Genomic DNA, 11,577 nt, shown 5'->3' on the forward strand with positions numbered 1-11,577 from the left:
AGATTGTTTTAAAAATGGCAGCATGTAGAATTAAAGCTAATAATACGAATATTGACATATGCTGCAATGGTGATACTCAAAATTTACCTAATCTTGTAAATGGTTGTAAATGAACAGCACAATCTTTTAAATTAAACCAACTAACAAGTTGGACGTAATATAAATATATAAACGAAGAATCATCTGTCTGCAATCAGTCTGTGACTTACCTCGGCCACTCACCCGTAAGCCCACAGGTTGACGCGTGGTGCACACTTTACTGACTCGGTTAATGATGTATTAAAGTTTGCCGCTCTTAGGCTAGCATACAGAAAAAAAGTAAAAGAAAAAAAACGAAAGAGCTGAGAAAAACCGGGCTGGATACAAAATGAAATAAAAACCGTAGGTAAAAAATCAACGCAGTGTAACGACAGTAGACGAAAAAATGATACACTGCACGTTCACTCTATTCTAATAAGCAATGGTCACCTGAACTTGTTTAATCAGTTCAGTTTTGAACGTGATCCGAGCCAGGCGTGTCCGGTGTGGTTCTTGAGCAACGGTTTTTTGTCGATTTTGTTCTTGTATGTAAACGATCCTTTGGAAGAGTATGAAAATGAAGATCGGTGCAGTGATCTGGTGTGTGACAATCTTGCTAGTGGAAGTAACCATAGCTTCATCCCAAACTGCAAAAGACGGACGAGAAGCGGTCCGTGCAAAAAGGACTATCCAATATCTAGTGAACCATTTTGCGCAATTTTTCCAGTTCAGTAATCCTGGAAAATCTCACGAGAAGCAAGATACCGCTGTTAATCCATTGAAGCACCTACTGATGGCCTCATCTGCACAGTTTTCCGGAGGAAGTGGATCCAAAAAACCCGCAACTACTCCCAAGTCGTTTAGTGGACAGTTTGAAATACCTAGTCTTCCTGAGCGGCTAGTCCAAGTAGAAACCATGGCTACTTCTGGACCGGCTAGGATCGGCCTACTGGAGTCTACTTCATCGGAAGCACCCACAGAAGCAACAGTAACAGAGGCCACTACTACAACTACGGAAGCTCCGGCCTCATCCGAGGAACCTACAACTGAACCCCCAACCACGAGTTCTCCTCCAACTGAAGATCCCGGAAGCGAACAAGAACAAACGACTGTTGATCCAACAGCCGTCAACGAACTGGCCAACAACGACGCCGAAAGTCGAGACGACAACTCAACGCAAATTGATGATAGTTCCATTCAAACGGCATCGAATTTCGTCAACCAACAAGCGCAACAACAACAACAACAACAACAACAGTACCGTCGACCCGTGTGGAACCCGTTCCCCAGTAATGCCTACAGTCAGCTTCCGTACACGACCTACTTCGGAAATAATGTATTCCTTCCGGCTCCCTTCATCCCGCAACCATTCAGTCACTTCGGGTACCAACATCATCAACCAGCCGCAGCTAATTTGGTCACGGCCGCTTCATCCACGTCCCACAGCCGCGTGAAAATGCACGACCAACCGTACGATCTCGTGACCTACCACGGTGATTCGGTCAGTTCACCGTCCAGCTATCAGATGCAAGTGTTCGGAAAACGGCCGCCATCGTATTGAACTCGCGCACGTGTTAGTTTGTGTTAAATGTTTAGCGTCAATTACCTGTTGTAAATACTCGAACTCATTTTCCTCCGTCTAAAGTCAATTGTGTTATGTAGTTCCTAGGACAATTTTAGCAAAATTCAAGCGAATCAAAATGCAACGAAAGGCTATTGGTGAAATATATGCTGGAAAACTTACGAAACAGGTGTGTTTCATTTTAGTTTGAAGAAAATGGCCGATTTTCTTTCTGAAGATAATTCTGACAGTACTTTTTTCGGGCCAGATACACGCAAGGACATACATTTTTATTTAGGATACAATGCCAAAATCCATCCATCGAGGAATAAACAGAAAAATATTCATAGTTGATTGGAAATGCTATCTAACATGAAGCTTTATGCCGCGGATACACTTGTATGACAAACTATGAACATGAGCATTGTTTGTATATTAATTATGAGCACTATACAAAAACAATACAACAACTATACAAGTGTGACCATAGATGTGCTCATAATTTATAATACGAATAATGCTCATGCTCGTAGTTGGTCATACAAGTGTATCCGCGACATTAGAATAGAGGTAACTCTAAGACTAGTAGGTCCCGAAGAAACGTGCTAAACTTTTTGGCTCAGCTCTGGTACTCTCTTCGGTCCCAAGCTAATCGATGCACCCCTCGAAACATAGGAAAATCTACGAACCTCTCATTTTATCTGTCAAACTTTCATAGCGAATCAAAACAAACATTGTGTAGTACTAGAATTTTGACTAGAATGGGATACGTTAATCAATTTGCTTGGGACCAATAGGCTAGTCAAGTAGTGTGCCAATTTAAAATCGGTAGTTTCCACTTGACATTAGTGTGATAATTTATTAGCTAGTCGAACGCATACTTCTTTACCTAGCTTATACATTAAAGGATGAGAAGATTTGAAGTATTTCTTAGAATCGAGAAATACTTTAAATCTCCTGACCTATTCATGTGTGAGTTAGGTAAAGAAGTGTGCGTTTGACTAGTACTGTCGCATCGCTCATCGCCCATCGCTCATTTTCAACTTCCATTCAATTTTCATACTGCTGCACTCTAGCTGAACTATCTACCTACCCTCTTCAGATCGTTCTTTCTTGCTAATAAATTATCACACTAAAGCTTCATGTTAGATAGCACTATTTGCGATGAAATTATCTTAAAAATTAAATTTCTAGTTTCTAGTTCTAGTCTAGTCTGTCTGTCTGTCTGTCTGTCTGTCTGTCTGTCTGTCTGTCTGTCTGTCTGTCTGTCTGTCTGTCTGTCTGTCTGTCTGTCTGTCTGTCTGTCTGTCTGTCTGTCTGTCTGTCTGTCTGTCTGTCTGCCTGTCTGTCTGTCTGTCTGTTTTTTTTTTTTTTTTTATAGTAAGGTTTAGGAAAGCTTCAAGAAGCCTGGCCTGTAGTGAAGGTGGCACGGTGTGGTATCCACTAGTTGCCTAGTGCAGCTCCACTAAAACCCATTCCTTACTCTCTCCTCTGCCTGGATCCCCCCGGGACCACTGTGAAGCGACTACTTCGGGGGGTGGCTGTGCTCATGCACTTGTCGTACTCTCAGCGCTAGCTGGCGTTGCTAGATCGCTGCTCTTCTCTCCATTTACGCTGCAGCTCTGACATAATCTGCGTGACTGCCCTGCTGACGGCATTCCAAGAGTCCTCCTCTCGAAACATTTCATCGACGACATTCTCCACGTTAAGGACGGGCATCTCCGTTCGCACTGCCTCGAACCTTGGACAGTCAAAGACCACATGCTCCGGCGTTTCATTGACGTTGCCACACTCCGGACAGAGAGGTGACGCTGCGTGTCCGAACCGATGCAGGTATTTCCTGAAGCAGCCGTGGCCAGACAGGAACTGCGTTAGGTAGAAATTGACTTCTCCGTGTTTTCTGTTCACCCAGGTCGAAAGAATCGGTATTAGTCTATGTGTCCATCTACCGTTCTCCGTCGTGTTCCACTCCTGTTGCCACTTAGCCAATGACTCCACTCTCACAACTTTCCGTACTCTTCCGGCTTCTCTCTGCCTGTAGCACTCGCTGTCCTCCGCCAGGGTGATGCCGATAGGGATCATACCGGCGATAACGCATACTGCTTCCGACGAGATGGTTCTGTACGCACTCACGACTCGCATGGCCATGAGCCGGAACGTACTGCTCAGTTTCTTTTGGTTCTGCTTCGTTTCCAGCGCTGGAACCCAGGCTGGGCCTCCATATCTCAGTATCGATGATGACACGCTGGCCAGAAGACGCCTCTTGCTACTGCTGGGACCAGCGTTGTTCGGCATGATTCTAGCTATCGCGTTGATGGCCTTCGAAGCCTTCTCACAGGCATATTCGACGTGGCTGTTGAAGTTTAGCCGGTCATCGATCATCACTCCCAGGTATTTTAACACACGCTTCGAGGCAATGGTGTGCTCCCCGACGGTGATTTCTGCCCGCTGTACCGCTTTACAGTTACTGACCAATAACACTTCCGTTTTGTGGTGGGCTATTTGCAGCTTCGCTCCTTTCATCCAGTTACCAATCATGTCGATTGCCTCGGTTGACAACACTTCCACCTCTTCCAGCGTCTCGCCTGTTACCGTCAAGACGACGTCGTCCGCAAAGCCAACGATCTCAACTCCTTTGGCAGTTTCAGCGTTAGCACGCCGTTGTACATCCCGTTCCAGAGCGTTGGACCAAGGATGGAGCCTTGTGGAACTCCCGCTGTGATCCTAATCGATCTCTGTCCCATGTCTGTCTCGTAGACCAGAACCCGGTTCTGGAAATAACTCCTCAGGATCCTGCACAGGTAGTCAGGGACCCTCATTCTATACAGTGCTTCGGTGATGGCCTCCCAGCTGGCGCTGTTGAACGCATTCTTGACGTCGATCGTTATCACGGCGCAATATCGATCTCCTCTCCGCTTCTGTTTGGACGCCTTTTCAGCTCTCTCAACCACTGTCCGAATTGCATCCACCGTCGATCTCCCTTTCCGGAATCCGAACTGCCTCTCCGACAATCCGTGCTCACTCTCCGTGTATTTCGTCAGCCTGTTTAGGATGATTCTCTCCAAGAGTTTTCCGAGTGTATCCAGCAGGCATATAGGCCTGTATGATGCTGGATCCCCCGGCGGTTTTCCTGGTTTCGGCAGCAACACTAGCTTCTGTATCTTCCACCTGTCAGGGAAGTGACCCTCGTTCAGGCATTTCTGCAGCACCAACCTGAACATGTCCGGGTATGACTGGATTGCCGCTTTCAACGCTACGTTGGGGATTCCATCCGGACCGGGAGCTTTCTTCACCTTCAATCCTTTCGCCACTACTACGAGCTCCTCGTTGGTGATTTCGACGTTATCTCCCTCTCCTTCTCCGTACGGTGTAGGTGGCCAGGTTGTTGGGTCGTGCTTCGGGAAAAGTCCTTCCACGATGACTTTCAGCTTCACTGGGCACATTTCAGCGGGCATCGTTGGACCTCTGATCTTCGCCATCACGACTCGGTATGCGTCGCCCCAGGGGTTGGCATCAGCGTCTCGACACAGCTCCTTAAAACAGTTCGACTTGCTCTGCTTAATCACTCGTTTAAAAGCGGCCCTGGCCGCTCGAAACACTTCTCTTCGTTCCTCTCTGTCTGCTTCCGTTCTTGCTCTCTGAACACGTCTTCTGGCTCTGAGACAACTAGCGCGGAGAGTACTAAGTGCCTCGTTCCACCAGTAGACTGGACGCCGTCTGTTATTTGGCTCCAGTTTCCTCGGCATGGTCGTGTCACATGCTCTCACTAACGTTTCTGTCAGCTCGTCCGCATTTAGATCTACGGGACTCCCGTCCACACGAAGTGCCTCAATGAACAAATCCTTGTCGAAAGCTTTCGTCTTCCACTTTCGGTCACAAGTTCTCGTCCTCCGTACTGCCACAGTATTCCGTTGACCGATGCCATATCGTATCGCCTGATGGTCGCTATGGGTATATCCTTCGCACACTCTCCAATCCATGTTTGCCATCAGCGACGGACTGCAGAAAGTAACGTCGATAATGGATTCTCGGCCATCTCTGCGAAAAGTGCTGCTGGTGCCTTTATTGGCCAGCATATCTTCCAGTTTTGCCAGAGCTTCCAACAAACTGTGCCCTCTTGCATTGGAACACCTGCTTCCCCACTCCACTGCCCAAGCATTGAAGTCTCCTCCGATGACTACCGGTCGTCGTCCGACCAGCCATCAGCGACGGACTGCAGAAAGTAACGTCGATAATGGATTCTCGGCCATCTCTGCGAAAAGTGCTGCTGGTGCCTTTATTGGCCAGCATAACTTCCAGTTTTGCCAGAGCTTCCAACAAACTGTGCCCTCTTGCATTGGAACACCTGCTTCCCCACTCCACTGCCCAAGCATTGAAGTCTCCTCCGATGACTACCGGTCGTCGTCCGACCAGCTCTTCAGTAAGTCCATCAAGCATCTCGTGGAACTTCTCCATCGTCCATCTGGGGGGTGCGTAACAACTACACATGAAGATTCCGTTGATTTTGGCGATGACGAAGCCTTCGTATGAGCTCGCAACCACTTCTTGAATGGGGTATCTGCCCATAACTTGTATAGCTGCCATCCCAGCTCTATCCGCAACCCAGTTACCGTTATCGGGAGGGACTCGATACGGTTCCGCAATGATTGCAACGTCGCACTTTGTTTCTGTTGTCGACTGCCACAACAGTTGCTGAGCAATGTCGCAATGATTGAGATTTATTTGGGTTACCTCCATTACTGTTGGCCTGCCATCGCCTTTTTGTATGCTAGGCATTTGAAGCCTCCCGTCGTATGATCGTTACCGTCCTCTTTTTTGCAGAGCATACACCTCGGATGCTTCGTGCAGCCTCTTGCAATATGGCCTTTCTCTCCGCATTTCCTGCACAGATCAGATCTGTCAGGGCCATTGCAGTTCCTCGCCTGGTGACCGAATCCCATGCACTTGAAACATCGCTCCAATTGCTTGGTAACCCGAGGAGTGGCTTTCAGCGAGCACAATGACCAGCCAACCTTGACCTTGCCCGTCTCCAACAGCTTATTCGCTGCAGCTGTCGAAAGCCGTATAACCGCCGTTTGCATGCCGCCGTACGCCTTCCTCATGCGGATTGACATCGGGACATCTCCCAGATCGCAGTGCACTCTCAACGCACTTCTTAGCTCCTCTTCTGTGGTGATCTCGTCCAGGTCCCTGCACTCGACCACTGTCTCCTGGGATAGAGCTCTTACGCTCGCCCCTTCGCCAAGAGACTTTTCAACGAGCTCCTTGTAGGCTGAGCTCTTGATAGCAGGATCCTTCTTCAGCTCAAAGAGGATCTCGCCTTTCTGGGTTCGCCTGGTTTTCACCACGTTCTCTCCTAGTTGCTTCAACTCCGGATCCTCTCGTACCTTCCGGAGGAGTGCTGCATACGACGTTTTGTCCTTAGCTTCGACGATCAGAGCATCGCCCTTACTTCGCTCCCGACGAGTCCTGGGTATCTCCTTCTTCTGTTCAGCTTTCTTCTTCACGTCTTTTTCCTTCCGTTTTTTCCACTTCTCCTTTGGCTTCTCGACGGTACGCCAGCCTTCCTCCTTGTTGTCTTCTTTGTCGTTCTTGACTTTTTTCAACTCCTCTTCCTCTCCTGGAGTTTCCCTTTTCCTCTTTTCCGAGCGTGGATTTCGAGGTCCCTTTGGCGTCTCCTGTATTTCAGCTGCTGCTTTCTCCTTGGCCTCGATCAGTGTCCTTTCGGCAGTTACGGACCTCGTCCTCAGCGCATCCTGTTCACGTTCGGCAGCAATAATGGCGGATTTGATGCCCGTCACCATTTCCTTTCTTGCCTTGTGGACGTTGCTCTTATCCTTGATGAAGTCATGGAGTTCATTGATCCTCCTCCTGACCTCCATCAATTTGGTCTTCCCAAGCTGCAATCCTTCTTGGGGTGTGCTACTGCTGGATTTCGGTGTGAACACCTGGCTTAGCATAAGACCTAGCTCTCCTTGGTGTCCTTGCTGCTCACCTTGGGGCTTACTGCTGCTGTTGGAACTCGCTGTTGCCTCCAGGTTCAACACTGGTGATCTCTGCAATATCCCGCTCCTTGCGAACACGTTCGCTCCTCCGTTTTCAATTTCTGGCGTCTTGCCGTCGTCCTTCATATTTTTTTGGGTTTTCTCATTTTCTTCTTTTTTGTTTTTTTCTCCGTTTGTCTCCATTCTGTTGGGTCCCCCCTCCGGGCCGCTATCTCCACTCGTTGTATGTAGTCGCCTATCGTGATCCCATGGTTATCTATGCAAGCAGGGAGGCCATGCTAGGGTTGACACGGTCCTTCATGGGGGCCGTGTTCAGAGCCAGATCGGCGTAAGTCAGGAATGTTACATCTGAGTCTACTACTCACCAATCACCAATTGGTGACGAGTTTTGAACGTATCCGGAGGCCTGCCAAGGTTTTACCGGGACGGGGGCAGCCGCACTATTAGCCCACTCGCCATTTCAAGAAGGTGTCACCCTTCTTTACTTAGGGAGCAGAATAGCACGACTGTCAGCCCTGTAGCGTGGTATCCAATCCATTGTGCCGTGTCGTGTCCATAGTTCCATGCCGTATCCAGTATGCCGTAATAAGGATCTTACTGGCGTCGATCCTAATGTGCCGGTTGGCACTCCTGCGGGTTGACGAAGCATTTCCTCGATCGCCGTGTTATGGTTACCGCGCCAGTGTTCGCGTCGCACCCCCTCACTTTGCTATTGTCAGAAGGACAACATTGCCCAGGCTACACCACGGGGAGGTGTGAGGTAGGAACTTGTGAGGACCAGAGATAGGAAAAACGCTCTTCCCAGGTTGTCAATTCACCATTTGTCTGTCTGTCTGTCTGTCTGTCTGTCTGTCCTGTCTGTCTGTCTGTCTGTCCTGTCTGTCTGTCTGTCCTGTCTGTCTGTCTGTCCTGTCTGTCTGTCTGTCCTGTCTGTCTGTCTGTCTGTCTGTCTGTCTGTCTGTCTGTCTGTCTGTCTGTCTGTCTGTCTGTCTGTCTGTCTGTCTGTCTGTCTGTCTGTCTGTCTGTCTGTCTGTCTGTCTGTCTGTCTGTCTGTCTGTCTGTCTGTCTGTCTGTCTGTCTGTCTGTCTGTCTGTCTGTCTGTCTGTCTGTCTGTCTGTCTGTCTGTCTGTCTGTCTGTCTGTCTGTCTGTCTGTCTGTCTGTCTGTCTGTCTGTCTGTCTGTCTGTCTGTCTGTCTGTCTGTCTGTCTGTCTGTCTGTCTGTCTGTCTGTCTGTCTGTCTGTCTGTCTGTCTGTCTGTCTGTCTGTCTGTCTGTCTGTCTGTCTGTCTGTCTGTCTGTCTGTCTGTCTGTCTGTCTGTCTGTCTGTCTGTCTGTCTGTCTGTCTGTCTGTCTGTCTGTCTGTCTGTCTGTCTGTCTGTCTGTCTGTCTGTCTGTCTGTCTGTCTGTCTGTCTGTCTGTCTGTCTGTCTGTCTGTCTGTCTGTCTGTCTGTCTGTCTGTCTGTCTGTCTGTCTGTCTGTCTGTCTGTCTGTCTGTCTGTCTGTCTGTCTGTCTGTCTGTCTGTCTGTCTGTCTGTCTGTCTGTCTGTCTGTCTGTCTGTCTGTCTGTCTGTCTGTCTGTCTGTCTGTCTGTCTGTCTGTCTGTCTGTCTGTCTGTCTGTCTGTCTGTCTGTCTGTCTGTCTGTCTGTCTGTCTGTCTGTCTGTCTGTCTGTCTGTCTGTCTGTCTGTCTGTCTGTCTGTCTGTCTGTCTGTCTGTCTGTCTGTCTGTCTGTCTGTCTGTCTGTCTGTCTGTCTGTCTGTCTGTCTGTCTGTCTGTCTGTCTGTCTGTCTGTCTGTCTGTCTGTCTGTCTGTCTGTCTGTCTGTCTGTCTGTCTGTCTGTCTGTCTGTCTGTCTGTCTGTCTGTCTGTCTGTCTGTCTGTCTGTCTGTCTGTCTGTCTGTCTGTCTGTCTGTCTGTCTGTCTGTCTGTCTGTCTGTCTGTCTGTCTGTCTGTCTGTCTGTCTGTCTGTCTGTCTGTCTGTCTGTCTGTCTGTCTGTCTGTCTGTCTGTCTGTCTGTCTGTCTGTCTGTCTGTCTGTCTGTCTGTCTGTCTGTCTGTCTGTCTGTCTGTCTGTCTGTCTGTCTGTCTGTCTGTCTGTCTGTCTGTCTGTCTGTCTGTCTGTCTGTCTGTCTGTCTGTCTGTCTGTCTGTCTGTCTGTCTGTCTGTCTGTCTGTCTGTCTGTCTGTCTGTCTGTCTGTCTGTCTGTCTGTCTGTCTGTCTGTCTGTCTGTCTGTCTGTCTGTCTGTCTGTCTGTCTGTCTGTCTGTCTGTCTGTCTGTCTGTCTGTCTGTCTGTCTGTCTGTCTGTCTGTCTGTCTGTCTGTCTGTCTGTCTGTCTGTCTGTCTGTCTGTCTGTCTGTCTGTCTGTCTGTCTGTCTGTCTGTCTGTCTGTCTGTCTGTCTGTCTGTCTGTCTGTCTGTCTGTCTGTCTGTCTGTCTGTCTGTCTGTCTGTCTGTCTGTCTGTCTGTCTGTCTGTCTGTCTGTCTGTCTGTCTGTCTGTCTGTCTGTCTGTCTGTCTGTCTGTCTGTCTGTCTGTCTGTCTGTCTGTCTGTCTGTCTGTCTGTCTGTCTGTCTGTCTGTCTGTCTGTCTGTCTGTCTGTCTGTCTGTCTGTCTGTCTGTCTGTCTGTCTGTCTGTCTGTCTGTCTGTCTGTCTGTCTGTCTGTCTGTCTGTCTGTCTGTCTGTCTGTCTGTCTGTCTGTCTGTCTGTCTGTCTGTCTGTCTGTCTGTCTGTCTGTCTGTCTGTCTGTCTGTCTGTCTGTCTGTCTGTCTGTCTGTCTGTCTGTCTGTCTGTCTGTCTGTCTGTCTGTCTGTCTGTCTGTCTGTCTGTCTGTCTGTCTGTCTGTCTGTCTGTCTGTCTGTCTGTCTGTCTGTCTGTCTGTCTGTCTGTCTGTCTGTCTGTCTGTCTGTCTGTCTGTCTGTCTGTCTGTCTGTCTGTCTGTCTGTCTGTCTGTCTGTCTGTCTGTCTGTCTGTCTGTCTGTCTGTCTGTCTGTCTGTCTGTCTGTCTGTCTGTCTGTCTGTCTGTCTGTCTGTCTGTCTGTCTGTCTGTCTGTCTGTCTGTCTGTCTGTCTGTCTGTCTGTCTGTCTGTCTGTCTGTCTGTCTGTCTGTCTGTCTGTCTGTCTGTCTGTCTGTCTGTCTGTCTGTCTGTCTGTCTGTCTGTCTGTCTGTCTGTCTGTCTGTCTGTCTGTCTGTCTGTCTGTCTGTCTGTCTGTCTGTCTGTCTGTCTGTCTGTCTGTCTGTCTGTCTGTCTGTCTGTCTGTCTGTCTGTCTGTCTGTCTGTCTGTCTGTCTGTCTGTCTGTCTGTCTGTCTGTCTGTCTGTCTGTCTGTCTGTCTGTCTGTCTGTCTGTCTGTCTGTCTGTCTGTCTGTCTGTCTGTCTGTCTGTCTGTCTGTCTGTCTGTCTGTCTGTCTGTCTGTCTGTCTGTCTGTCTGTCTGTCTGTCTGTCTGTCTGTCTGTCTGTCTGACCCTTATAGACTCGGAAACTACTGAACCGATTGGCGTGAAAATTTGTATACAGGGGTTTTTGGGGCCGTGGAAGGTTCTTATGATGGTTCGAGACCCCTCCCCCTTCTGTAATGGGGGGCTCCTATACAAATGAAACAGAAATTTCTGCATAACTCGAGAACTAATCAAGCAAATGGAACCAAATTAGGCATGTGGGGACGAGTGTGGGGGTAGCCCCTTAGATAATAGGGGGGGGGGCTACGTACAATATAGCATGCTTTTTTTAAATCGGCGCATAAACTCAAGCTAATATTGAATCCCGAGCAAGACCGGGCATACTCAGCTAGTATTCTATAAACAATGAAAACGTGACTGAAAATTGATAAAAATTCTAACAAAACCTCGAACGAGACAGCTTTATGATTGAAATAACTTGATTCTTTGTTTATTGGCAATTTATCTATTATAAATTGATCCCTTATCATTTATGTGTGGGAAATTTAGAAATGTTTTTTGTGAATGTGTTTAATTATTCTGGTGCTATTCATGGATTTT

At 48.4% G+C, this 11,577-nt stretch overlaps 1 protein-coding gene across 1 annotated transcript; it reads left to right on the forward strand.

The window, feature by feature from the left end:
• Positions 1-475: 475 nt before the first annotated feature.
• On the forward strand, positions 476-1,579 carry LOC135717280 (uncharacterized). The gene has a single exon (XM_065239283.1). The coding sequence runs from the start codon at positions 590-592 to the stop codon at positions 1,577-1,579; it is 990 nt and encodes a 329-aa protein (XP_065095355.1). The 5' UTR covers positions 476-589.
• Positions 1,580-11,577: the final 9,998 nt, after the last annotated feature.

Source organism: Ochlerotatus camptorhynchus, unplaced genomic scaffold, assembly GCF_037179485.1.
Source record: "Ochlerotatus camptorhynchus isolate MF236.1 unplaced genomic scaffold, CSIRO-AGI_Acam_v1.1 ptg000006l, whole genome shotgun sequence".
NCBI classification, from domain to species: domain Eukaryota; kingdom Metazoa; phylum Arthropoda; class Insecta; order Diptera; family Culicidae; genus Ochlerotatus; species Ochlerotatus camptorhynchus.

Coding starts and splice junctions, on each gene's coding strand:
- LOC135717280 (XM_065239283.1), top strand. CDS start 590: ATGAAAATGAAGATCGGTGCAGTGATCTGGTGTGTGACAATCTTGCTA.